Raw genomic sequence first — 27,713 nt, 5'->3', positions numbered from 1 at the left:
ATTCCTTCCCAACCCCAAATATGGTGATCAGTTAAACCCTGAGCATGTGGGCAAGACTCACCAGCCAGACACCCAGGAAAGAATTCTCTGTAGTAACTCAGATCCCACCCTCTCTGGTGTCCCATCACAGGCCATTGGGCATATTTACCCCAACAGTCAAAGATCAATTAATTGCCAAAATTAGGCTATCCCATCATACCATCCCCTCCATAAACTTATCAAGCTTAGTCTTGAAGCCAGATATGTCTTTTGCCTCCACTGTTTCACCACCCTCCTAGTGAAATAGTTTTTCCTAATATTCAATATAAACCTCTCCCACTGCAACTTGAGACCATTTGCTCCTTGTTCTGTCATCTGCCACCACTGGGAACAGACTAGCAACATACTCTCTGGAACCCCTCTTCAGGTAGTTGAAGGCTGCTATCAAATCCCCCCTCATTCTTCTCTTCTGCAGACTAAATAAGCCCAGTTCCCTCAGCTTCTCATCATAAATCATGTGCCCCAGCCCCCTAATCATTTTCGTTGCCCTTTGCTGGACTCTCTCCAATTTGTCCACATCCTTTCTGTAGTGGGGGGCCCAAAACTGGACACAGTACTCCAGATGTGGCCTCACGAGTGCCAAATAGAGGGGAATAATCACTTCCATCGATCTGCTGGTAACGGTCCCCAAACAATGCTCTAAGAAAACCAGCCAGTATGGTCACAGAGGAGGGCAGAATAGTTGATGGGTGCCAGACCTTATTACAAACATGTTAACAAACAGATGCATGGGCCAGGGCTTGCTGATCAGTAATTTAGTGGAAGCAGTGACTGTGGTACAGTAGGAGCACACCAGTGTGTATAGTATTTCTTCCGGGTACAAGGCTGATAAGCACTAGATGGCACCAAATCTACTATTTGATTTAGGGTATGGCTACACTTGCGAGTTGCAGCGCTGGTGGAGGCTTTCCAGTGCTGCAATTAGTAAGCGTCCACACCTGCAGGGCACATCCAGCGCTGCAACTCCCTGGCTGCAGCGCTGGCCGTACACCTGGGTCTGCCTAGGGAATAAAGATTGCAGCGCTGGTGCTGCAGCGCTGGTCATCAAGTGTGGCCACACACCAGTGCTGTTATTGGCCTCCAGGGTATTAGCAGATATCCCAGAATGCTTTTATAAATTACTCTCTTTGTTTTGTTATGCAGACTGTCTTTGTTTTGTTGTGAACTCGGAGCTCCGTAGCTCCGTTGATCCCGGAGCTGCTTATCTACAAACACAGCTCCTGTTTGCTGTGATCAATCTGTGAACAATCAAATGAGATAATGAGGCAGGCAGGGAGTGAGTGTTTGCTTGACAGAAACGGGGCAGAGGGGAGAGAGGGAGTCCGTTGGCTGCAGGCTGTTTGCAGTTAAGAGTTAAGGGTAAGGGATCGGGAACATGTTCTGATTTTTCAAGGCAGGAAGCTAAACACACAGTGTTGGCTCCAAAAATCCACTCTCTCTCTCTCTCGCCCGCTCCCTGTCACACTACGCCCTGCCCCACCCCCCTCTTTTGAAAAGCACGTTGCTGCCACTTGAACGCTGGGATAGCTGCCCATAATGCATCACTCCCAATAGCACTGCAAATGTGGCCACACACCAGCGCTGGTAGCTGTGAGTGTGGCCACACACCAGCGCTGGCCCTGCACAGCTGGACGACCAGCGCTGCAACTACCAGCGCTGCAGATTTGTAAGTGTAGCCATACACTTAGTGCAGTAAGGTTGACTTACTGTGATATTGTGTGGCAAGTCTTGCAATGATCCTTCATTAACATTGTGTCAATGCTGGAGATTACACTTACGTTAAATATGTTATCTGCAGAAAATCACCCTTCAACATTTTTTACTTGAGTATCTAGCTGGTTAGATCATCAGGCTCAACGGGTAGTGATCAATGGCTCCATGTCTAGTTGGCAGCCGGTTTCAAGCAGAGTGCCCCAAGGGTCAGTCCTGGGGCCGCTTTTGTTCAATATCTTCATTAATGATCTGGAGGATGGCATGGACTGCACCTTCAGCAAGTCTGCAGATGACACTAAACTGGGAGGAGTGGTAGATACAATGGAGGGTAGGGATAGGATACAGAGGGACCTAGACAAATTAGAGGACTAGGCAAAAGAAATCTGATGAGGTTCAACATGGACAAGTGCAGAGTCCTGCACTTAGGACAGAAGAATCCCATGCACTGCTGCAGACTAGGGACTGAGTGGGTAGGCAGCAGTTCTACAGAAAAGGATCTAAGGGTTACAGTGGATGAGAAGCTGGATATGAGTCAACAGTGTGCCCTTGTTGCCAAGAAGGCTAACGGCATTTTGGTAGGAGTATTGCCAGCAGATCAAGAGATGTGATCATTTCCCTCTATTTGGCATTGGTGAGGCCTCATCTGGAGTACTGCGTCTAGTTTAGCAAAGGTGTAGAAACACACACAGTACTGATTGGGTTAAGATCAGCAATGCAAGAAAACTTCCACAGGTGTAAATCTCATCACTCCCCAATGCCTATTTCAATAAATGTTTACTCCTGAAGTATGTACAAAAGATACAGTCTCATAACAAGCATGGAAGGAAAGCATTAGATAAACTAAAGGCTTCTTATCAGCAAGAACCGGTGATTCGTTTATTGGACTGGCTAGAATATGTCATTACTGGGATAAAGAAAGGCATTTAGAAAGATGCCATCTGTATTACTGACTACCACAGAACAATGTGATAAAGCACTGTTAACAATAATAATTTAGTGCTATACTTTGGTTTGACTATAAAGATATATGGCTTTATGGATCAGTCTGTTTAAATTGCTTCCTGGAATATCTCAGGCTTCCCTTGCTACACTATTACTGATCTCTTTCATCTAAGCAACATTACAACTACAGTTTTTTTCTTCCTCTTAGCATTTAGCCAGGTAATTTCCCAGTGCAATGGAGATTTTAGCAAACACAGAATTCCAGATATTTTAGCCCTGCAATGCAAAGAAAACTGTAGGAAATGATGTAGATTTTGCTAGATCCTGACCTCTGCTGAATTCATGCACAAGCAGTGGGGCCATTTCCTCTTTTCTCCCATTATGTAAGAAACAAGCAAGGATGCTTCAACCCACTCAAGAGCACCGGAAAACATGTTCCGGTGGTGGCATGGTTTATAGATTAGGAGATGCAGCCATCCAGCTAGCAAGCATTATCCTATAAGCAGCAACCATTATCCAGATGCAACAGTGATAATTGATAAATTAAACAGTAATAAGTCACCAGGACCAGATGGTATTCACCCAAGAGTTCTGAAGGAACTAAAATGTGAAATTGCAGAACTACTAACTGCGGTATGTAACCTATCATTCAATGATGACTGGAGGATTGCTAATGTGACGCCATTTTAAAAAAAAAAAAGGCTCCAGAGGCGATCCCGGCAATTACAGGCTGGTAAGCCTAGCTTCAGTACTGGGCAGATTGGTTGAAACTATAGTAAAAAACAGAATGATCAGATACATAGATGAATATAATTTGTTGGGAAAGGGTCAACATGGTTTTTGTAAAGGGAAATCATACCTCACCAATCTACTAGAATTCTTTAAGAGGGTCAACAAGCACATGGACAAGGGGGATCCAGTGGATATAGTGTACTTAGATTTTCAGAAAGCCATTGACAAGGTCCCTCACCAAAGGCCCTTAAGCAAAGTAAGTTGTCATGGGATAAGAGGGAAGGTCCTCTCATGGATCAGTAACTAGTTAAAAGATCAGAAACAAAGGGCAGGAATAAATGGTCAGTTTTCAGAATAAATAGAGGTAAATAGTGGTGTCCCCAGGGGTCTGTACTGGGACAAGTACTGTCCAACATATTCATAAATGATCTGGAAAAAGGGGGGCAAAATTTGCAGACAATACAAAACTACTCAAGATAGTTAAGTGCAAAGCAGACTGTGAAGAGTTACAAAAGGATCTCACAAAACTGGGTGACTCACCAACAAAAAGGCAGATGAAATTAAATGTTGATAAATGCAAAGTAGTTCACATTGAAAAACATCATCCCAACTATACATATGAAATAATGGGGTCTAAATTAGGTGTTACCACTCAAGAAAGAAATCTTCCGACAGTGGCCAATGCCAGGTGCCCCAGAAGGAATGAACAGAACAGGGAATCAAATGATCCATCCCCTGTTGCCCATTCCCAGCTTCTGGCAAACAGAGGTAGGGACACTATTCCTGCCCATCCTGGCTAATAGCCATTGATGGACCTATCCTCCATGAACTTATCTAGTTCTTTTTTGAACTCTGTTATAGTCTTGACCTTCACAACATCCTCTGGCAATGAGTTCCACAGGTTGACTGTGTGTTGTGTAAATAAATATTTCCTTTTGCTTGTTTTAAACCTGCTGCCTATTAGTTTCACTTGATGATTACCTGTTCTGTTCATTGCCTCGGAAGACAGGATACTGGGCTAGATGGACCTTTGGTCTGACCCAGTAAGGCTGTTCTTATATTCTTAGTGCTCCTGCTTTGAGCAGAAATGAAATGTGCCCCACTGCTTTGAATCCTGCTCCAGGATGCTAGATTCCTTTAGCAGATGACTCACTGAGCAGTCACTGCTCCCTCTCTCAGTGTAGGCTGGGACAGGTTTTGAAACTTAATGTACAGGTAATGTTCAAAGAGAGGGACAGGTTGCATTAGAGTTCTTTATGCAGGGAACAGAAATTAAAGCAATAGGAAAAGTCTGAGGGGAGGCAGCAGAAGTGGCACAGAAGGACCCAATTTTCACCTAAGATTTAGGAATGAAGGTGAGAAGGTGCGGGCCTCTCTTTGCTAAGCCAGCATTTAGTAAAGAAAGGCTCAGGGGGAAACAAAGATTAAGTAAACCAGAAGTTGGGAGCCAAACCTATCCCAGCTACACAAGTTTAAGGGCCAGGTGATTTTACATCAACTGAAAAATCTAACCCTGAGAATGTTCATAATATCAAAGGAAGGCAAAGAGATATGCTAGTGCAGGAGATGCTGATGCTGTCTTATTTGCACTGGCCTCTTGCTCTTTTTCTTTTAACAATGGAAAATTTAAATTCTTTAATTATATTTCCTGCCTTGGGTTGCCTGTGATAGCAGGGGATTGGACTCAATAACCCAGTTGGTCCCTACCAGTCATATGTTCTTATATTCTTTTTTATATCTGTATTTTATCAAAATCTTGTACCCATTGCCCAATACTATAGAAACATTTTCACCTATCTGAAAGCATCATTCAAAATAATCTTTAAAAAAAAGCCATGCTGGTCCCCCCTCCCCCGGTCTGTTCCACTTCTCAATTCACTACACCTCTCTCTGTCTTCCCTCCCCACCTTTTAATATGCTGTCCCATAGCAGGAGACCAGACAGCTGATTTTTCATAATTTTTTAGTTAGTTTTATTCAGTACTTTCTTCTGACACCTGGATTACCTGCCAGCTCCAATTAAAGTCTCCCCCTGGTCTTTCCATGGACTCCATTGGTCACATGAATGACAATCAGTAATCAAAGTAATGCAAGCAAAGCTGTATGTGAATTTTAACCTTCAGCTTTGCCTCAGTGTGGCTTATTGTAACATTGTAACATGCATTTTTTTCCAGATACAAAAAACAATATTAAGAAATTTCTTGACCGTTTGACACTTTTTTACTGTAGGTCATGCTTTTGCATTTTTATAATGAATATAATTTGTGGGATATTTTTTAAATCATTCCTCACTAAATCTAATGAAATGCTAAATAGGGGTTAGTAAATTAGCAGAAATGGGAATGGACAGAAGCTTAAAAAGATATTATGTTAAGGGTGTTATACAGTTCACAGAAATAGCATTTCTACAGATCCAAGCATCTACCTTGTACACACATATTAAAAATGTGATATATCATTTAGAGGCTTCAAAAGCAAAAAGGAAAAGGCTTAGAAACATATCACTTGTGATACTGTTGTCTAGGTTATCAATTTTCAGTTTAAGACTGGTGGATACATTTCAAAGGCCATTCTGGCCTGCAAACATGGCCAAGGCGATGGTACAATTTGTACCATGTCAGGGTACAAGTAAGGTCTGATCCAAGCCTGCTGAAGTCAAGGTGAATGGGATTTTGGTAGGCTTTGGAACAGGCTCTAAAGGCACAGTTGGCAACCGTCACAGCCCAAAACAGCAATATATCTACAATAATGAATATGTTCATTTTGATGACAGAAGTTACTGGTGAGATTAGATGACGACCTCCCAAGAAATAGCTCTGCAACAGAGAAAAAAAATCCCTGCTTCACTAACTTAAACAAGCGGAGACTCCCTTCTGCACCATCTTATGTTTTCAGATGACTAGCACAATAATTAATATTCAGGTATTATTGGTGATCAAAATCAGTAACTCATGAAACTGCATTAAACCTTTTCATAGAACATAAAGACAGACAGTATTTGTTAAAGGAATTTTGAAGTCGTGTCAATAATTGTTTCAGATAATTGAGGGTGGTAGATTCAGGAATACAATCTTTTTGTTTGCATCCGACGAAGTGGGTATTCACCCACGAAAGCTCATGCTGCAAAACGTCTGTTAGTCTATAAGGTGCCACAGGATTCTTTGAATCTTTTTATGGAAAGTAACAAGAGTACTGGTAATACATTTTTAAAAGGTGTGATGTGTTACCTGCCTATATACTTGGTTGGAAACAGCTTAAAGTCGAATGGATTCTAATCAAGAACTTCCAACAGAAGTTGCTAAAATTTGTTATTTAAATGAGACAAATTCAATCAAATAACCAGGTAACAATTTTTATACACATGGAAAAAAGTCAATAACCTCTTGATAACGTTCAGCCTTAAGACATGGACTTCACTGCAATCCTTTATTTCTTTATTTAATTCTGTTTTGTAGCTGGCAACATATCTTCATAAGGAGGGGGAGGTTAAATGCACTTTAAAAACGTAATGAGAAAATACAAAGAGAAGCGAATACAACCAGTGGCACAGCAGTAAATTAATGTCATCATAATAGTTAAATGATATTGACCAGCATGAAATGTATGCCATCCGTCTTCTCTGTGGTAATTAGGAAGCTAAACATAACAGAGAAAAAGCATAAAGCAAAGTGGTCCTATTCACAGTGGCACCAAGAGGTAAAAGTACATTTAGCCAGCTGATTTCTTGATCAGTTACAGCCAGCTAAAGTCCTTGGCAATGATACTTCTCTTCAGTTTTGTAGTAGCTTTCACAAGGACAATGTACCACAGTAGGAGTGATGTAAATGCATAATGCTCATTAAGCTTAGTTAAGTGAGCATATCAGATGTAGAACATGTAGACCTAATAGCAAGGATATATAGCTATTTCTAGATGTATGCTCTAACCCCACACATTAAACAATGAAAACAAATTATACACACACAAATGGTTCATTACAAAAATAACAGAAAAGAGAAACACAGAACAAAAAATGGACACAGGTAATAACATTAAATTAAAGACGTCTAAATTATCCTTTTTGTATGTAGCACCTGATTTAGTTACAGTTCATAACCCTGAAAAAATTGATTAAAATAATTTCTATAAACAGTGTAAGATACATTAAACTAATGTTGCAGGAATCCTGTAAATGTCAATAGCCTGTCTGTGTATAAAAATAGATAAGGCAACTTGCGCATATGAATTCAGAGCATAAACATGAACGCATTCACTGCACATACAAATATATTTTATGCATATTCAGGGGATCACAGAGAAACTCAGACCAAGACCCTCTTGCCCATGACACATCCAAGAAAGTAATTTGTAGTTGACCTCAGTTTTGTGAATTTGGAGGATTTCCAGAGTTAGGACAATATTTTTAAAATGTTGGACCAGATTCATCAGCATGCTCCAGCTGCTTTGTGTTGCTCCAATTACATAGACCAGCCAAAAATGATCTGATCTGGCTGGTTAAGCCAAGTTTATGGCTGCTTTTCATCACCGTAGAAAGCAAACAGAGCCTACTGGTGAATCTAGCCCAGTGTTTTGAAGGTATGTTAAAATTTTCAATGAATTAATTTTGACAGATTCCTTTGAAAAGCAGGATTATGTTGTACTGTTGAATTTTTATCTATATATTTGTGGATTAGTTAAACAAAAAAGTTAATTATTTATCACGATGTATACATAAAATCGTATCTTACACACAATAAAATTCTGAGTCCAGAACCCCGTTACAGAATCAAACGCCTAGTCAACAGGTAACTAGCATAGAAGGAATTGTCATTTTCTGTCCATATGACTTCTCTTTTCTGAATGTATTCCATTGACCTAAATATTTAATTTAAGACAAGGAGAAGAAAGGATTTTTTAAAAACTGTCCAAGTCTACAATCAACCTCGCTCTAGAGACAAGTGAGGCATTATTAGGGCTTGGTTGAATAGGCTGCTGATATACTTTTGAAAAGCAGGCTAACTGCAAAATTAGTACCCGAGCTAAGAAACAGTTCTTTAAAAAACCAAAAACAACAACTGGAAATGAAAAAATAAAAGCCATGTGAATTTTTCATCACTTGTGAGCTGATCTAGCAAGGTACCAAGCACCTCCTGACAGATGCTCAGTGCCATCTATCTCCCCTGATGCTAATGAGATTTGAACATGCTGAGCCCCTTTGAGACACTCATTACCTTAGAGGATTGAACCTCTTTGTGATTTAAAACCCTTTAAACAGGTTTTTATTTAAACAAAAACCCTTCCCAGGTCACTACGTTATTCTTTATGCAAAGGCTGTATAGTAATTAATAAATTAATTAGTCATTAATAGTAATGAAATCTAAAACCTATAGATCCAAATCCTCAGCTTGTGTAAATGAGCATAGCTCCAATGGAACTACACTGATTTACATAAGCTGGGGATCTGGCCTCAGCTAGTCTCTGAATTTCAGAGAGTAATGTCACTTCTATAGGATTTCTTGTGTGTTTGTTTTTCAAACTGATTATATAGAGTTCTATAGCACAAACATAATTATCCATTAAATAGTACTTTTCTATCAGAAAAAAATGGGTGATTTCTCCTCTTGACAAATCTGAAACACTTCAACACATATCCTGTACGGTATTTTTACATATTTAAAGTCTACTGTTGGTAAATATAAATATAACAATGCACAAAATGTGAAACCTGCAATGGTTTGATTCAGTAGCATGCAAAAGAAGGGCAGAGATCTGTATGTCCCAAAAAATATTGTGGGTGACCTCTTAATAGCAGTAAGATTGAACATCAAAGAGAGTAATACTTAACAGTTTAGTACCCACTACTTTACAGTGGGTCAAACATTTTATGGAGAATAAACTGCAGGCATTCATTTTTCTACAGCGTGCTTAAAAGCCTCCTATGAAACCATTATCTAAAGCTTTTTTCTCCAACTCCAAGAATCTCAATGGAGTGAAATGTATCATTTTAAGCTCAAATTGCTACAAATAACAAAGAACTTTTATGTCAAAATAACGGATGTGACAAAGAAAGAGAGCTGAGAACCAACCTTGGACCTTTTCCCCTTCCCTTCATTGCCAAAGTCAAGAAAGGACAACAGGAACATGACCTCTGTCAGATTTGGGGTAGTGGAATATTAAAGACCATCTAATCACATCTACTGAGCTCTGTGCATGAAAATTAGAGAGGAAGGAGTTCAGATACAACTGAAAATAAAAGGTCATTGGTGATACAATGTTGCATGCTGTGAGGCTGTCAAATTCAGCATCAAATTAATTACTGAGACTCCTTTAGAAGGAATAAATGATGTTATGGGGCCTTTTGCTTCCTTTTTGCTCTCATTTTCTCATGTAAATAGGAAAACAACCACACACAACAAAGAGGGCTGCAGCTGCACGTTGCACATCCTGGTTGGCTCAGCCTAGTGGAGAAGTAATTTTTATCAGCATAAAAAAGCTTATTGATAAAGGAAGAGGGGGATAGGGAACAAATCTCAATCCTAGATGTGATCCATAAACTGAGATCTCAGTGTAGTGTGCAGCAAGACTACAGTACAGCTAAACACATATTATCCTGAGGAAGTCAAACAATATGCTTTGTAGGTGAACTGATCGGTGTTCTTCAGCAATTGTGATTAGAAACCATTAGCTCAATAAAGGAGCCCAGGTGGATCATACTGCAATAATCTGAAATCAGAAGGGTCTATATGTGCTGATTTAGTTGCACATTGGAGTCAACTGGGATCAAGAAGGAATCAAGAATTCTTTCCGGAGAATTCTTTAACTCAGCCATTCTGTACTGGAGCCCCTCACTGCAGATACCAACCCAACTTCTCCTCTGCCAAAAGGCTAGTAGTGCCAGCACTTCCCTAAAAGTAGGAAGCAGTGTCCAGGAATGTGGCATGGCTAAAGATAGACAGCGAATGTGCCAAGCAGGAGAGCTAAAAGAAGGGCAGCATCAAGGAACAAATGAACAACACAGATGGGAATGTAAAAATGGGAGCACAGGGAGCTGATCACAGATAGGGAGGCATAACTGATATCTTTCCACACCAAGTTCACTTATTTTAGTCCTTAGTGTTCCTCATCAAATACATCTCTAATTCCAACACACTGGAGATTAAAGAATGGCTAGAGACGTCTAAATGTCATATGGTGAAATTGTCTTATGAAGGAAATGCAGATTTTAAACATGCATAACTTAAAAAAAATTACTGAACCAATAGTATTTTTCTTTCCTCACTGTGGACATTGAAACAATACAAGTTTGAAGTTCCTACCTTTAGCCATTTTTTTTCACTCTTGCATAACCTGGACCAATTTTTCTCAAACTTCAGTGAAAAATCCATCTCAGAACTCAGACCAAGTATGGACAATTTCAGCCCAAGGGCCATATGTTTGAAGAAGTGGGGGAGTTATGGAGGGATTAGAGTGGGAGGCACAGTACAACCTTACCTTGGTGTTCACTACCTGTAAGCACTAAAATAAGTAGAAAGATGTTCATTTATAAGATTAAATATAGGAGGTTTAAATTGTAGATGAAGAGAACAAACCATATCAACAGGGACACTTGATTAAAAAAAAATAGTGAACTTGATGGGCACCAAAGAGACCGCCAGACAGTCCTATTGGACCAGAAGGCTCGTTTCTTTGAAGTGGAGATTCAAAGAAGAAATGTATAAAACATTAAAGGAGTCGAAGTGGGAGCAATGGGTTATGGAATCTTCTTGGGACTGTGTCATAGGAGTTGGATAAGAAGAACACAGGAAAAGTTTGCTGAAGAAAGGTTGCAAACTTCTTTGGGATGGTTGTGGATGTTTTAATTAATTCTGTGTCATCATTCTTGAATTCTATTGCTAATTCTACTTGTGATTTCTCATTTAAATGAAAATGGCTGCTACAAGCTTTGTATTTCATCCTGTTGTGTGATTTGGGTTTGGATGCTGTTGTTATCTGACAATCCACACGATGAAGAGGTATTGCTATTTGTTGAGCACCAAATGTGCCCGACTCAGTACAATGCATGGAGAAATACCCAGTTCCTGACACAAAGAGCTTACAAAATTCCCGTAAAAATGGACTCTGGATTAAGGTGTTTTATGCTTTCTGCTTTGGGGAACAAGAAAATACGACTCAGCCTGCTGCAATAAGAACAATGTTAGTCAATTTCCCACTGTCATTCACAATCCCTATTCTAAAATAGGCCCAAGGTAATCTTTAAACCTGAAGCGGATATAAAACTTGGATCAACATACTCAATTGTAAAGTAAAATGAGAAAATGTAAAGTAAAATGAGAAAGGCAAAAACTATCTTCCTTCATCAGGATTAAGTGCTCAGTAGAACATTCATTTGAACAAACCACTATAATAGGTTTACTTGAAATGTAGGCCGTATGAAAGCATAAAAGGCCAATAAACCACACCCACAAAACCATTTTAGGGGTATTTTACCTTGAGAAGGAAAAGGAATACATGAATATATAACACCGTCTTAAGAACTTAATAGTCTTTGAGGATATGTTGGTGCACCTACAGTGCACTGTTTGACTAAAGGCATTTATTATCAATGGAACACTTTTGCTTTTCAAGTACCAACAAGTTATTTGGCCTCTACTATGCAGAAGGTCAGATGAGATTGTTGTAATGGCCCCTTCTTGCCTTAAAAATCTATGAATCTTGTAAATTCTACATTAACAAAAGAAACTCCTTTACAAAAATCTACTTTTGCAATGTTTGAGTGCAGCCATACCCTCCACTGATTTCAAGTTGGGAGTTCTGGGTGTGCGAATAATGCAAGATCAGTTTCTTTAGGGGTGTGTAAGTGGCTCCCAGAAATAGTGATCATGACCCCATTCTAAGAGGAGGAAGAAACAGATACCATCAGTGTTTAATTAACAGATTCCTGTCTAGAGGGTAGTTATAGACACACATGATCTCCTCTTTCTTGGCACACTACCCTTTCCTCCAAATTATGAAAAATATTGACACAACTGCTCCCATATGCTCCTGTTGAAATAATCAATTCTATCAGGTAAGGACTGATTGCTTATTCTAAGTAACCCTGTATGGTGCTGCTAGAGCAATGCAATGGGAATATTTGAAAGGAATTCCTGATGATAGACCGATATGATTTGCTGTGCAAGGTTGTCATTTCTTAGCTGCTGCCTTCATCAGTCAGCCATTCAATTTTTTGACAGTAGACTCTTATGGTTGCCTGCTTTGTTCAGGCTTCCTACAGTCCTGCATCTGGTATATGAGCCAGTGTCATTTGAATCACACTTCTTTAAGCTTGCTGTGGTATTGCTTTCACTAAGGGAGACATAGCGTATTCTGATATATTATGCTGTTTTCTTATAGCAGGTATTTTATTTATTTCAGAGGATGCCACCAGTCTGGTCTTTACCTCTTACATTTTCTGTTTGGGCTTCTTCTGTTTGGCAAGCTTCAAAGCAAACAGTTAAACATATCTATTGACAATCAAAAGCGTGCAGGTTAATAGGTTAAAAGCACTGCTCAGTCACAGACCATCCTAACTGCTTTCTGATTTCTAAGGAAAAATAGCAATTATTAGTTTGCCACCATGAAGAGTATGACGACATGACCTTAGGAACCAGGAAAGCTTCCTGGCAAGATAGACCCCATGAATCAATGTACATAAAATAAATCTTTTGTGAGCTTAATATTACCTTTAAAAAACTCCATCAAGTAGCCAAGCACAAGCAGGACACAGATACTAAAGTTGGCATTTGCCTATTTCCAGCCATTATATGCTATAGTGAGTGTTTTTGAACTCCTAATTCCTCTCTCACTTTCAGTTTGTATTTTCATCACTGGCTAACAAAAGAGGCACTGGACCAAATTCAGCCCTGGTGTAACTGGGTGCAACTCCTGTGGATGCCAATGTGAGTTGTGTTCGCTTATACAATGGATTAACTTGTCCCACACCATCTAGAACCAGTTTTTGTACATGTGGGGGCTGATGTTCTGCCAGCAGCTGCAACAGATTACATAGGAGAGGACATTTTGATTTTAAAGTTGACAGAAGGTGCCCAAATTACATCGTGTGTGCAGTTTTGGGGTTCCCTATTCTGCTAATCACTTTGCACCACATGCACCCAAGGAAAAAATGTTTACCTGGTATGGCCACGGTTAACCTTTTTTCCTTGCTGAGACGGTACTCATGGATGAGTTCACTCATGGAAGGGGGGCCCCTCAGAAGAAATGATTCTGTGGAGGTGGGATCAAGGGGGGCTCTTAATATATTCTGTAGGTAGGTCCCTGAAGTCCTGGGATGGCTCTGATCACAAGGGGAAGGTGAGAATAGTCTTGCAGGAGATCCAAGAAAAATACATATGGAAACAAAAGAGTTTTACTTTAATTATCTTTAAATGCCTCATGAATGACAACAGCATGCTAATTTGTTTAACAGGTAAAACCAGCTAGTGTTGCCACCTCCTATCGTTTCCACAACATGGCACGTTGCCTGCGTTGGAAATTCTTTTTCATAGTTGAGGAGGAGATGAGGTTTATATATTTGTTCTCCACCCTCCTTCCCACCCCCTGATCATTATATTCAGCATTTAGTGGGCTCCCTGAACATTTTCTTATCCTTTGCATTGTGACCAGAAAGTACAGGGAAAGGGAATGAACATCCAGGACACTTCTCTAATGGAGTCCTTTTCATTGTCAGAGCCATTGACATCTCCACAACTACACAGCTTTGGCATGACAGTCAGAAGACAACATGAGAATTCACTGCTTGAACAACCAGAACATCTGCTTTAGGTTATAAACCACAGTCATTCCCTTTGAATATGCAGAAAAGTTCATCCGAGTGAACACATCCATATCCTTCTCCCACTCATGAGGAGACACAGGCAAGCACTATAGCATATCAGAAAGATTGTGTTGGTTTGTTCTGAAAAAAAAGCATTGACATGCTCACAGAGCAATGCTTTTTTTTATTTCTGGAAGTTATTTTGCTGTGTGCAAAACGTTAACTCATTTTAAAAGGACATACAAGGTGCACTGAAACACTGACAGAATATAGTCTAAAACTATAGGAAAAAGGAGGAGATAACATTATGGGTAGATGGAATCAGAAACACACTTAGCCAGGCTTTGAGTTTCGATCAGCCACTATTTTTATCCTCCCCTCTCCCTTCTCCCCAACCAAAATAATAAATAATAATAATAATTAATAATAATCTGTTTACAATTCAGTGAATGACTTTAACTAAAGTCTGGCCACTGCACTGTACTATAAAGATCACTGCATGCATACCTTTTCCTCTGAGTGCCACTGCTGACCAGTAAGTTTGGTTGCTGTGGGCCCTGACTATGCAGGAGGAAAGTGTCTATGGTTGGCACGGTGGCTGATGCTTCCTCACTTACTTTAGAGCGGCTGTCCTTGCTCTTTCCAAGCTTGCCTTTGCTGCGTCGGGACTGCTCATGATCGAACTCTAAATCCTCCAATCGCTGGGTGAGGGCAAGTTTTTGCTGGATAGCCATCCGCAATAGAGAGTTTAAGGTCTTCTTCTCATCCTCTGCAGCTGCCAACTGCCTTTGCATCTCGTCCAACTGTGTGACATACTCATCACACCTGGAGAAACAAATGGAACAGAAGCCTAGTGAAGTATTCTAAGAACCAAACAGAGCAAAGCAGAAATGGGCCTGAACCAACACCCCAAATCTAAACCATAGACCAAGATTTGTATCCAGTTCACAGCTCAAACTCATCTCTAGGAAAGGCCTAATCTCAACCTTGCCCCCCACTACTCTGAGAAAATTTGGATTCAGATCTGGATTTCAAACTCTCAAGTTCAACAAGAGAATTTGGATCCAGAGCACTGGTGCGGCCCACGAAAACTTTTCAGATTTCAGATCCAGCTCATGAGTTTAGCTCTATGGTTTTGGTTTAGGACCATCCCTAATTTTGAGCACAATTGTGATGTGGACAAATTAAACGGATAATTTACATAACATGAAGGGGGTCATAAATAATAAATTCTACCTACAGCAAAGTATTACATAAAACAAGAGCAGGAATCTCTTCATTCAGTACCCAGTAGTGCATAGATTGTGTGATGAGATGCTTTCAATGATTAGCCAGTGCTAATTGTTCAAAGGGTATATGCCATTTTTAGGGATCAGGAGGCTGTTCAGTGTTTAGGCCCATTCAGTCCTTGGCCAGACTTCCAATAAGGGAGCGAGTGAGGCAAATTGTAGTGAGTAGGGTTTTGTGATGTGGACACTTGCTCATTTTACACAAAAGCTGTCAGGTGATAACTTTCAGACACTCTAGCTCACCCCCTTAGCAGAATTTGAAATGGTGAACTGTAAACAAAAGCTTCGTTTCCCATTACCATTCTCCTGATCCACCTACTTCTCCCAACTCTTCAGTGTTGGAGCTAAACAATAATTCACATCTGATCATACCCCTTATCTATCCCTCACTTATTTTACATCTACGTTTTAGTCTTACAACAACCTGACATTCTCTCACTATTCTAAATGTACATTATTTACATCAGAATGGTTGAATCATGAAACTCACTTTGTACAGAAATGTCAAAGAAATCAATCACTCAATAGTTTGTGTTTCTACACCACAGTTCTCCTTGTCTCACTCATTTTGGGACTTCAACCCATGTTTCATCTCATATTTGGTCTTTGGCAGGTTTTGAGGTACGACTATATCCTCCAGGTGATATAGTTAATGTTTATAAAATGCTTTGAAAATGAAAAATGAGTCTGACTTGATATGGCTTTAAACAGGGATTTCTAAAGCTAACAGTGGGCCAAGACATTATGTCAAGGCATTAGTCAGTTGCTGGAGTGAAACAGCTTTTATTCTATTAAATGAAGAGTCTCTTTTCCAGTCAGAACTCTTACTAGATGCAGTCCAATTGTCCCGATAGTCAAACTGCTCTAGGGATAACTAGAGTGGGATAGTATCACTCATTCTCAGCAGCATCAAATGCTTCCTACATGCTTTTTTAAAAATACTAAAATATGCACCCACTATGTTAGAAATTTCATTACAAAAATTGTTTGAATTCACCATAAAATAAAAAAGATGTATTTAAATAACAAAATCCTACCATTTCTGTATGTACTAAGGGCAAAACCCTATTTAAGTGTCACCCCACAGTAACTCTGCAGAAGTATATGGAGTTACTATGGATTTACAACTGTGTAACAGAGACGAATTTAACCCTAATAGCACTATCAACAGGAAATAAACACCCAGTCCATCAATTTATTTTCTCTCTCGAAATGTCTGACTCACAATAAACCTCTGAATTCTCGCTAACTGAATGATGAAACCATTTAGTCTATAACTTTTATCCTTCAGGTAGAAAGCAGGATCACAGTGTTTGGAAAATTTTTACTCAATCTATATAGACATTGTGCTCTTCTTTCAAGTGATTTTAGCAATTTTAATTGCAAACAAAATCACTGTAAACCAGCCATAGCTTCAGTAATATAAGCTTTCTACAGAGCTTTAGCAAGCAGGACTGCATTTGATTTTTCAAACTATGGGGAAAACAGATATTGCCGCAATGTTGGCTGGCTTACAGTTGTCTCTGACACCTCTCGCTGACAGAAGCAGTTTTATGTTTATGGGTGTTTTAATAAATCTATTTGACAGGGCCACTAGAAGGATGTCAGCATCCTGGAAATTAGATCAATTTGAAATACAAATGGCTGTAATACCCACGATTTCAGATTTAAATTCTTACTCACTGGGATCCGACAGATCTTGTATCTCCCTTCTCCAGTTCTCCTCTTCAGTTTACCCAAGAAGAGATAAAGAAACTTTGACTTCTAACTACATCCTCAATGGGAAATTTACAAAAAAATGTAACTACTAGATTCAACAACACAAACACTAGCAGGATAACACTAGCAACAGAACTGATTGCTTTGCTTTCATATGCCAATGATGCAGTTTCCTTGTTGGGATAAAATCAGTTGGCCTTAGACCTCAGAGAATACATGCTCTGCAACTGCACAACTGCCTTGTAAAACAGTGTAACTGTGCAGTTATTATTTAAACATAAGGTTTAATGAAGATGTGTGTTATTAAAACCAATTTAGACAAACACACTTCTCACTGCTGTACAGGAAATCATCATAAATTGGCTTTAGAAGTTTGGACATACTAGGAGTTTTTTTTACTGGTTGGTTGTGACCTCACATGCATGTCACTGATGACCTAATAAAAGCAGTTTTCTGACTGTTATCCTTAATTTTCTATACATCTTAAACTTATTTTCATAACAGCAATAAGACATTCTTGACAATTCATTGCAGGGCAATTAAAGTCACTTGATCTACACCACTATCCAAAGTATGCTATAATCTCTCAGAAATGTACGGCCCATTGTTTCTATGGCTTGTTGAGAACCAGTGTTCTAAAAGGTTAAGCATAGCCACAAACCAGTCAAGTCAAAGGCTATGATTGGCTTTTGAGGCTGCTGAATCACCAAAGTGCTACAAGTCTCCTTGAAGTCCACAATGGTGGAAGCTATTCCCGTTTACAGGAGGTAACCATGGTACTTTCCCTCTGTTAAATATTCCATACAACATGCAGTCATGGGATAAAAAGGTAAACATTTCTAATTAAAGAAATAATAATATGCATATCTATAGGGCCTTGAAAATCTCCAAACACTTTACACACATTAATTAAGCCTCACAAGATATTGTGTGGAAAGAAGTTAAGCGCTAAAATGACGTGGGGTGGTGGGTAAGCGGGTCTCCAAGAGGCATTGTGGCTCAGAATGGGAGTTTTAAATACACCTCAGTGATTTAGAAGCACAAATTCTACTGACTTTCAGTGGGACTTGTGCTCTATCCTCAGAGTCACAATTTTCTCCTTAGTTACCCCTTCCTCTGGAATGGAAGTAAGCTGATATTGGCCCATACCACCAGTCAGTTACCATCACCAACACCCACTCCCAACACAGGCTCAGCCGTGATGGCCAGCAAGAAGGTGGGGTGAGAGCCAAGACCTCTTCTCCCTTCCTTCAGCACTAGACCGCTTTTTCTCACCCGCTCCCACTGTATTGTCTGCTGTGGCATGTGGAAATTAAGATTGTTTTTTAAAAGGTGTCAGTCTATTACTATGCTCTCTCCATGTGTGTTACTCTGTCACACTGTTTCACAGGAGTGATGCTCAAACCCTCTGCCACTCACTCAGAAGGAGTAGAGAGGACAGGCGTCTTGTATCAGGTCTAGGGATACAGGAAGGAGCAGCAGATTGAGTGGGTGGGTTAGGGATCAGATCTGGGGCTCAGGTGAGCAGCAGCAGTTGGCAGTGGATTAGATCAGCTGCTGCTCGTCCAGGCAATAAATAGGAATTCAAATTCTACTCTGCCAGCAAGGTTCCATCTATGTCCATGGCTCCAGAAGATCACTTCCTCTGTTGAATAAGCTTCAGCATGATTTCCTATTAATATTCACAAACAAAAATGCCATTGTAAAAGAATTATGGCTGAAATAATCTTTTAATGGAGTCCAGCTAGTGCCCCAAAACATGATTACACTTAAACTTCTTCACTTTGAAAAAACCCCAAACATTAGAATGTCTGGAGATGACTAGTTAAGAGATCAAGCCTGTTCTCCACCACCACATAATATTTCCTCACTCAGTTAACGTGGCTCATCCGGCCTTAACTGACTCCCTAAATTTTGCAAAAATCCATGCAAAGGTCAAAATAACAACTGTCTTAGGAGAGCATGGGAAATGGATCCTCCTTTGAACAGGAAATGGATTTTGATCAAATCTTCCCCTGTGGTGGGTGGGAGGAGATCTAGAGTTGTGGGGAGCATGTGCTCCTGGCAGGAGAGGGGGAGCAGATGGGGGATCTGCCCCTTTAGCATCCATGTGAGGAACAGGACTGCTGTTTCCCCCTTAAAGACATGCATTTAAAATGCTGCATCACCACAAAGATGGTATATCTGATTTTGTACAGCGGAGCACCAGAACAAACAAACAAAAGTTTCCCTATAAAACAGAAAAGTGTACTTCATAGAGGAAAAAATACTCTCCTTGCAAATACTATAAGACAGAAGAAATCATTTTAATATCCATATTTATAATATAACTCTTCTTTCAAGAAATGCCCTTCCTGCAGTATGGACTCAGAAACAGATACCATGTGATGCAGGGTTGCCATAGGGACCGCTCTACTTTTCTTGAACAGCAGATTACACAACTGAATTTTCATGCTCAAGGTTATGCTACAACAGAGTCACGATTAGAAAAATCTCACATTCTCCCATTTTTTCAGACAGATTTTTTTTTCTTGAATGGATGCCTACAGTACATTGTTTGGAGTAGCACTTTTTATTTAGACATACAGTGCTTCAAAACAGGGGACAATGACTTGCTGTATCATTTGAGCATTTGGAAAGAGAGACTTAAATATAAAATTCCTTAGATTTTGGGGGGAGGGAGAAGAGAGGGGACATTTTCAGCAGAGCAGAACCAAAAAACGCACTGATACATATGATCTGCAGTGAAATTTAAAAAACACACTGACTTTTTATAACTGTCTGTGTCCACAAAATACTACACAACCCCCTTTGAATACTTCAGTGCTACTACCTTTAACCAACACTGCCTTCTATAATTCATGCAGACACATTTTTAAACACTGATGCACATCACTATGTTATGTTACTCACGGTTCTGATTAACTCTAACAGACATGTGGAGCCTAATTCCAAATAAACCAGCCTGCAATAGTGTCATCCATATTTTATTGTTTTTACTCTATACAGTTAGACTCATACAGGAAAACTCTATAGGCCAATAAAAGGCATTTGATCTTGATAAGTGATCCCTTGATTACAGTGGCCCCAACAATGCCCTTCCATGGTGTGACACATGGCCGGAAAGGGCCATGACTCAGATATAAATGACTCAGATTCAACCCTTAAAGACATAGGGGAAGATAATGTTTGTGGTTTTGGGTATTTACACATATATGTTTCAGAGTGGTAGCTGTGTTAGTCTGTATCAGCAAAAACAATGAAGAGTCCTTGTGGCACCTTAGAGACTAACATATTTATTTGGGCATAAGCTTTCGTGGGCTAGAACCCACTTTTAGCCCATGAAAGCTTATGCCCAAATAAATGTGTTCATCTCTAGGGTGCCACAAGGACTCCTCGTTGTTTTTACAGATATATGTATAGTGGTGGACAATGTAATCAACAGTTCCTGTCTATGCTGTATTCTGATAATTCAGAGATCAAAAGAAACATCCTGGCATTTAAATTAATTGTAAACATGGGATATCTCTGAATACATCTCTCTTTGAAATGTATAGCGAATCACCTGTGAATGATGGAGGAACAAGCAAATTGCCTTATGTTAATTCGTATAGCTAACTATGCCTGTATTTGGGTAAGATCTGGCATATTCAATAACCTGAGAGGTAATGTGTCCAGTCCTTTGGGATTGGTAGAATCTTTTCTTTATATGATGAAATATGATTTTCAGAAATCTTCATCATATTTGACTTGGGTACCTGAATGGAGGCCTGAGGCTGGGTACTTTAAGGGAACTGTGTTATTGACTTCTGAATAACCAGTGAGGTAATGAAGAAGCTGTTTTATGCTGGCTTGGTAAATCTAAGTATTGAATTATCCACCAGCTTTGGGGTTTGTCTGCCCCATTCTTTGCAGTTCACCCTAATTGAGTGACCTCAGCTGGCCCCCACTGGGACCTCAGTCACAGTGGTATAGTCATGCTAGGCTACACATTACCACGGGTTAATTGGGTTTTTGGATCAGAACCACACGCTTGTCAAAATTAATTTTGATATTGGAGCATTTAAGGGTTAAAAATCAGTTACAGTGAACGACCCATGATCCTATAAAGATCATAACAGAAAAAGCCTTGAAGAATCGTGCTCACAGAGAGGGTTGTCTTTTAAGAAAATGACCCCGGAGCAAAAACTGAAAAATCTGCTAATGACAAGGGATCAGGAAGCAGACACAGTGAAAATGCTTGCAGTGAGAAACCAGCAGCAGTTTGAACAAAGACTGGCAGAAATTCAAATGCAAAAGAAGCAAGCTTTGGCCCAGCTGGAGAAAGAAGCTGCTCAAAGAAAGAAGCCCATGCAAGTCACATGGAATGGCTGGCTGCTGAGGAGACGGTTGTCAGACTTAAGCTCCAAATCAAAAAAGCAATGGAAGAACAGCGCAAAAGAATAAATGGACACAAATCTGACATCAGGAATCATAACATCCAAAAACCAGTGGGAGAACACTTCAACCTCTCTAACCACTCAGTGACAGACTTGAAGGTGGCAATTTTGCAACAAAAAAACTTCAGAAACAGACTCCAAAGAGAGACTGCTGAACTTGAATTAATATGCAAACTAGATACTATTAACTGTGGCCTAAACAAAGACTGGGAATGGTTGGGTCATTACACCAATTGAATCTATTTCCCTATGTTAAGTTCTCCTCACACCTTCTATGGGCCATCTTAATTATCACTTCAAAAAGTTTTTCTCCTCCTGCTAACGATAGCTCATCTCAATTGATTAGACTCTGCCTGTTGGTATGCATACTTCCACCTTTTCATGTTCTCTGTATGTATAAATATCCCCTGTCTGTGTGTTCCATTCTATGCATCCAAAAAAGTGAGCTGCAGCTCACGAAAGCTCATGCTAAAATAAATTTGTTAGTCTTTAAGGTGCCACAAGTACTCCTGTTTTTTTTAGCAAAACCTGTATCATTCTGAAAGTCCAGTTTATAACAATGTTGGTATGTTAACACAGTTATCTGTGTTTAACCAATTTTGCTATGACCAGGAAGAGGGTGTTTCTAACCTCAGGAAGGTGGAAAATAGCTGTTTGTCTGTGTAAAACAACAGTTTGTCTGTGAATAAAGTTTCTAAATGTCTGTCTAATATCCCAGAAGTGAATCTGGCATTAGATAAGACTCAGGGAAATGTTTCTCTAGAGCAAATTAAAGTTGGTGATCAGGTTAAAGCCCTAATTGAGGAAGGAAGGGGTACAGTCTTGGTGAGTGATGGATTATTGGCTAGTAAAGCTTGTGAAAGTGCGCCTACCAATGTGAAAATGATTTGCTTAAAGTAGCTCAGTATAATGTGGAGAATAGCAGTTTATGTGTTGGGGGGTAGCAAACTTGCCTGTTAAGGAAACTGCCTCACTTTCCGGGTATGTGTCTGAAATCAGCCATGGGTGCTGGGACAAAGAAAAAGATATCTCCAATTGTTTGTCTTTTTTGAATAGCAGCATGCCTGCTGAGAAACAGCGTCTCTCTAGTTCTCTGTCTGTAAAGCAGACAGAAGAAGCCTGTCAGCCTCCGGTGGTTGCAGATTTATCAGTTGACCCAAAGTTGATTCTGGATATAGCTAAAGCCCAGGAAGGAAGTGGTCCTAAATTTGTGTCTGCTAGGGATAATGACATTGTAACTAGGTTGCATCCAGTAAATGTCACAAATAGCTCCCAGAGACCAAACGATTCTGGTGTTTCTATTTTGCCTATTGCTAGTGTGTTGCTGGGTAAAGATATGGCAACCATGTCTGATCAGGTTGATATCATAGCCAGCCAGGGCACAAGGAAAGCATGAAGGTGATTTGACTATGTTACCCACTGACAGTGTGGAAACTTGTAACAAGGAAGAGAATGCTTCTACTCTTTTGACTATGAAGTCTAGCAGTTTACCTGAAAGGGGGTTGTGTAAAAATCCTCCTGATGGGCCAGAGGTGATTCTGGATGTAAGTGAAACTCAGAAGGAGTTTGGTGTTTTGTCTGTTGTGCCAAAGTCGGTTCTGGACTTAAATAAAGCTCAAAAAGAATCTGTTGCAGTACATGATATTGCAGAAGAAAAGGAATTTCTTGGTAAAGTCTTTGAAGTCTGTGAAAAGGGATTGTTTCCCTTGACTCTTAATGGGCCATTGTTGATAGTAAACAGTCTCTCTTCTGAGGAAAGTGTGTTGGTGCCTAATGGTCAAAGTCTTTCAAATGTGCATGGATCCACTGGCCTTGCTTTTGAAAAAATCCAGTGTGGATAGCTTTGAGAAGATTTCAGATAAATTAAAAATTGTTAGGGAGTTTAAACAGCCCTACAGCTTGTTGGGGAGACAATGTTGTTGGGACAGGAATGTCTTCATGTTAATTCTTTGAGGTAAACAGTCTATATCTCAGGTTCAGAGGTAAAACTGGATAGCTGAATCTGCAGAGCAAGAGAACAGCTGTGCAGTTAATCTGTCGAGAATACAGGGGATGGCAGGTAAACTTAGGGTGACCAGACAGCAAATGTGAAAAATCAGGATGGGGGAAGGGGATGATAGGAGCCTATATAAGAAAAAGTCCCAGAAATCGGGACACCTGGTCACCCTAGGTAAACTCTCATCTCTAGATATTTTGGATATGTCTTGTAGTCTTTTAGTGGTCTTGACCTCTGATTCCATGTGGAAGCAGAGGTTGGTAGAGAAAGGACAAAAGAACCTTAAATCTAACATGCTAGTGAAAATAGATGGTATCTCTTTAAGACAGAGTCCAGCCGTGGAATTGGTAAAGGCTGAGGATCTGAAAACTGGTAAACAGGCTAGTGTCTGTGTTGATGCAAATTACGGACTTGACTGGGGGAAGACAGACTTGCCCATAGCCATTAGCAAAGAGGACATACCCAGCCAGCCAATGCATTCTGTTAAGCAAAAGAGCTCAGATTTTGACCCTCCAGAACAGGGAGAAAGGGAAAAAGGTTATTATGTAATGGAAGTACAGGTTAACTCTAAAATACCAAAACACCAAGGAAGTGGTTAAAGTGAAATCCTATGTTAAGGAAAACCCTAAAGTAAAGAAGAAGATACAAAGGTTCAAAAGGAACATGGAACAAGCTGACTAACACAGGATTTGTCTAAAGAAAAGGCGAGGCATGACAAAAATGATTGTAGACATACACAGGTGATAAAACTGATGTTAATATTATTGCGAATAATTGTGACTAACTTGTTGCTGATAAAAAAAAACTGTAAAAATGTACATTGTGCACAGTCTTTTGGAAAAGTCCTTGAACATGTCAAAAGTGGTACATAATAGACACCCTTATAATTATGCTGTTTGGTTGAGTAAGAACACACACTGGATTAAAAAGCCTAATAACGTTAAAGTTTCACAGCTAATGCCATGCACATTCCTAAAACTTTCCACAGCAGAAAAACCATTACAAGGTTAAACTGCTGTACAAAATGAGAAATTGAGGTACAACACCTCCCAGCCTTCATGGCTGAATGCCAAAGTGCTCTCTGAAGAACATTAATGGCTATGTTAAGTCAACATGGCCAGAAATGGTTAAACATCCTGCAAAATAAATGACTCAGATTCAATCCTTAAAGACATGTGGGGAGATAATGTTTGTGTTTTTTGTGTATTTACATATATATGGGTAACCCCCTGATTTACATTAATTCGTATGGGGAAATTGGATTTGCTTAACATCGTTTCACTTAAAGTCGCATTTTTCAGGAACATAACTACAACGTTAAGTGAGGAGTTCCTGTATGTGTAGTGGTCGACAATGTAATCAACCGTCCCTGTCTATGCTGTATTCTGATAATTCAGGGATCAAAAGAACATCCTAGAATTTAAATTAATTGTAAACATGGGATATCTCTGTATTCATCTCTCTTTGAAATGTATAGCAAATCATCTGTGAATGGTGGAGGAACACAGTGTCCCAAGTGGGATAAAGAGGTGCATTCAGTACACCAACAACCTAACATTACCTTGACATTTCCTTTCTCAAGCTTTCCAAAGTGCAGCCACATAGCAGATTATTGGCTCATGCTCTACATGATAAGCAGTCTGCTTTATGCCACTGACGCCACACCCTCCTCAGGTCCTTGCTGCAGACTGGAATGGCCTACATCTATGTATACCTCACAAAGTGTGCTTTTTAAAAGATGAACAAACAGATTTTTAAAACCTATACAAAACCATGCATTTCTGGAGTGAAGTCATTGAAGCTACATTCACTCAAACAAGCTGTTGATCTGGCTCCTAATTACTATAGAAAAGTTCCAGTATGAAACTGTGCATGTAATATGGTTAGATTAGTGCAAAGGTTCTCAAACTTTTGTACTGGTGACCCCTTGCACATAGCAAGCCTCTGACTGTGACACGCCCCCCCGTATATATTAAAATCACTTTTTTATTAGGGCTGTCAAGCAATTAAAAAACTAATCGTGATGAATTGCACTGTTAAACAATAATAGAATACCATTTATTTAAATATTTTGGATGTTTTCTACATTTTCAAATACTGATTTCAATTACAACACAGAATACAAAGTGTACAGTGCTCACTTTATATTTTTTTTCTTACAAGTATTTGCATTGTAAGAAAACAAAAGAAATAGTATTAGGTGAATTGAAAAATACAAGTACAGTAGTACAATTTCTTTATCATGAAAGATAAATTTACAAATGAAGAATTATGTTCAAAAAATTGCATTAAAAATTAAAACAATGTAAAATTTTAATCTTCAAGTCCACTGAGTCCTACTTCTTGTTCAGCCAATTGCTCAGACAAACAAGTTTGTTTACATTTGCAGGAGATAATGCTGCCCACTTCTTGTTTACAAGGTCACCTGAAAGGAGTTCTCATGGCACTATTGTAGCTGGCATCGCAAGGTATTTACATGCCAGATGCACTAAAGATTCATATGTCACTTTATGCTTCAACCACCGTGCCAGGGGACATGCGTCCATGCTGATGATGGGTTTTGTTCGATAACAATCCAAAGCAGTACGGACCAACACATGTTCATTTTCATCCTCTTTTGAGTCAAATGCCACCAACAGAAGGTTAATTTTCTTTTTCAGGTTCTGTAGTTTCTGCATTGGAATGTTGCTCTTTTAAGACTTCTGAAAGCACGCTCCTCACCTCTTCCCTCTCAGATTTTGGAAGACATTTCAGATTCTTAAACCTTGGGTTGAGTGCTGCAAATATCTTTAGAAATCTCACATTGATACCTTGTTTGTGTTTTGTTAAATCTGCTGTGAAAGTGTTCCTAAAATGAACAACATGTGCTGGGTCATCATCCAAGACTGGTATGAACTTGAAATATATGTGAAATGCAGGTAAAACAGCAGGGGGCATACAATTCTCCCCCAAGGAGTTCAGTCAGAAATTTAATTAATGCATTTTTTTTAAATGAGCCTCATCAGCATGGAAACATGTCCTCTGGAATGGTGGCCGAAGCATGAAGGGGCATATAAATGTTTAGTATATCTGGCACATAAATACCTTGCAATTCTGGCTACAAAAGTGCCATGCAAATGCCTGCTCTCACTTTCTGGTGACACTGTAAATAAGAAGAGGGCAGCATTATCTCCTGTAAATGTAAACAAACTTGTTTGTTTTAGCGATTGGCTGAACAAGAAATAGGACTGAGTAGACTTGTAGGCTCTAAAGTTTTACATTATTTTGTTTTGAATGCACTTATGTAACAACAACAAAAATCTACATCTGTAAATTGCACTTTCACAACAAAGCGATTGCACTACAGTACTTGTATGAGGTGAATTGAAAAATACTATTTTATTTTTACAGTGCAAATATTTGTAATAAAAAATAATATACACTTTGGTTTCAGTTACAACACAAAATACAATATATATGAAAATGTAGAAAAACATACACATTATTTAATAAATTTCAATTGGTATTCTATTACTTAACAGTGCAATTGAGACAGATTAATTTTTTAAATTGTGATTAATTTTTTTTAGTTAATTGCATGAGTTAACTGCGTGTAATTGACAGCCATATTTTGTATACATATTTAACACCATTGTAAATGCTGGAGGCAAAGTGGGGTTTGGGGTGGAGGCTGACAGTGACAGTTCATGACCCCCCATGTAATAACCCCGTGACCCCGTGAGGGGTCCTGACCCCCAGTTTGAGAACCCCTGAATTAGTGCATGATAGGGCACTACATGAAGCAGGAACCTGTAGTAAATGTGGTGTCAGATTAGAAGGGGAAAAATAGGGTGATTTAATCCCATAAAGTGCTGAATATCTCTTTCTTTGGTTACTTGGGGGAATTCAGCACATATTGCTGCTGGTATTGGATCTTTTGAAAATAATTATTTGCAGGTCACCTTTAAGAAACCAGCTAAAACTGAAAGTTCCCTTTAGTAATAAAAAAAACAAAAACAAAAAAACCCCACAAGATGTGATTAATTATGATCCTGCTGGGAAGAACTAAAAATT

At 39.4% G+C, this 27,713-nt stretch overlaps 1 protein-coding gene across 25 annotated transcripts in view; it reads right to left on the bottom strand.

The window, feature by feature from the left end:
- BICD1 (BICD cargo adaptor 1) overlaps window positions 1–27,713 on the bottom strand; it is a 392,914-nt gene that overhangs the window by 135,372 nt on the left and 229,829 nt on the right. For 7 of the 25 annotated variants that reach the window (XR_005582691.1, XM_039480773.1, XM_039480762.1 and 4 more), the window contains exons 7-8: window positions 17,190–17,231; window positions 14,725–15,042 (exon numbers count right to left, since the gene is read on the bottom strand). Coding sequence is in view for 24 of the 25 variants with exons in the window: in XM_039480773.1 (XP_039336707.1) it covers window positions 14,725–15,042; window positions 17,190–17,231 (360 nt within the window). In the remaining variant the exon portion in view is untranslated. Of the gene's footprint in view, window positions 1–5,951; window positions 6,242–6,845; window positions 8,280–13,574; window positions 13,766–14,724; window positions 15,043–17,189; window positions 17,232–27,713 lie in introns of those variants that run through there. The other 18 variants (XM_039480746.1, XM_039480848.1, XM_039480794.1 and 15 more) reach the window with 8 other exon arrangements.

This window comes from Mauremys reevesii, linkage group 1 (assembly GCF_016161935.1).
Source record: "Mauremys reevesii isolate NIE-2019 linkage group 1, ASM1616193v1, whole genome shotgun sequence".
NCBI classification, from domain to species: Eukaryota; Metazoa; Chordata; order Testudines; family Geoemydidae; genus Mauremys; species Mauremys reevesii.
This window is presented reverse-complemented; position numbering and strand designations above follow the sequence as displayed.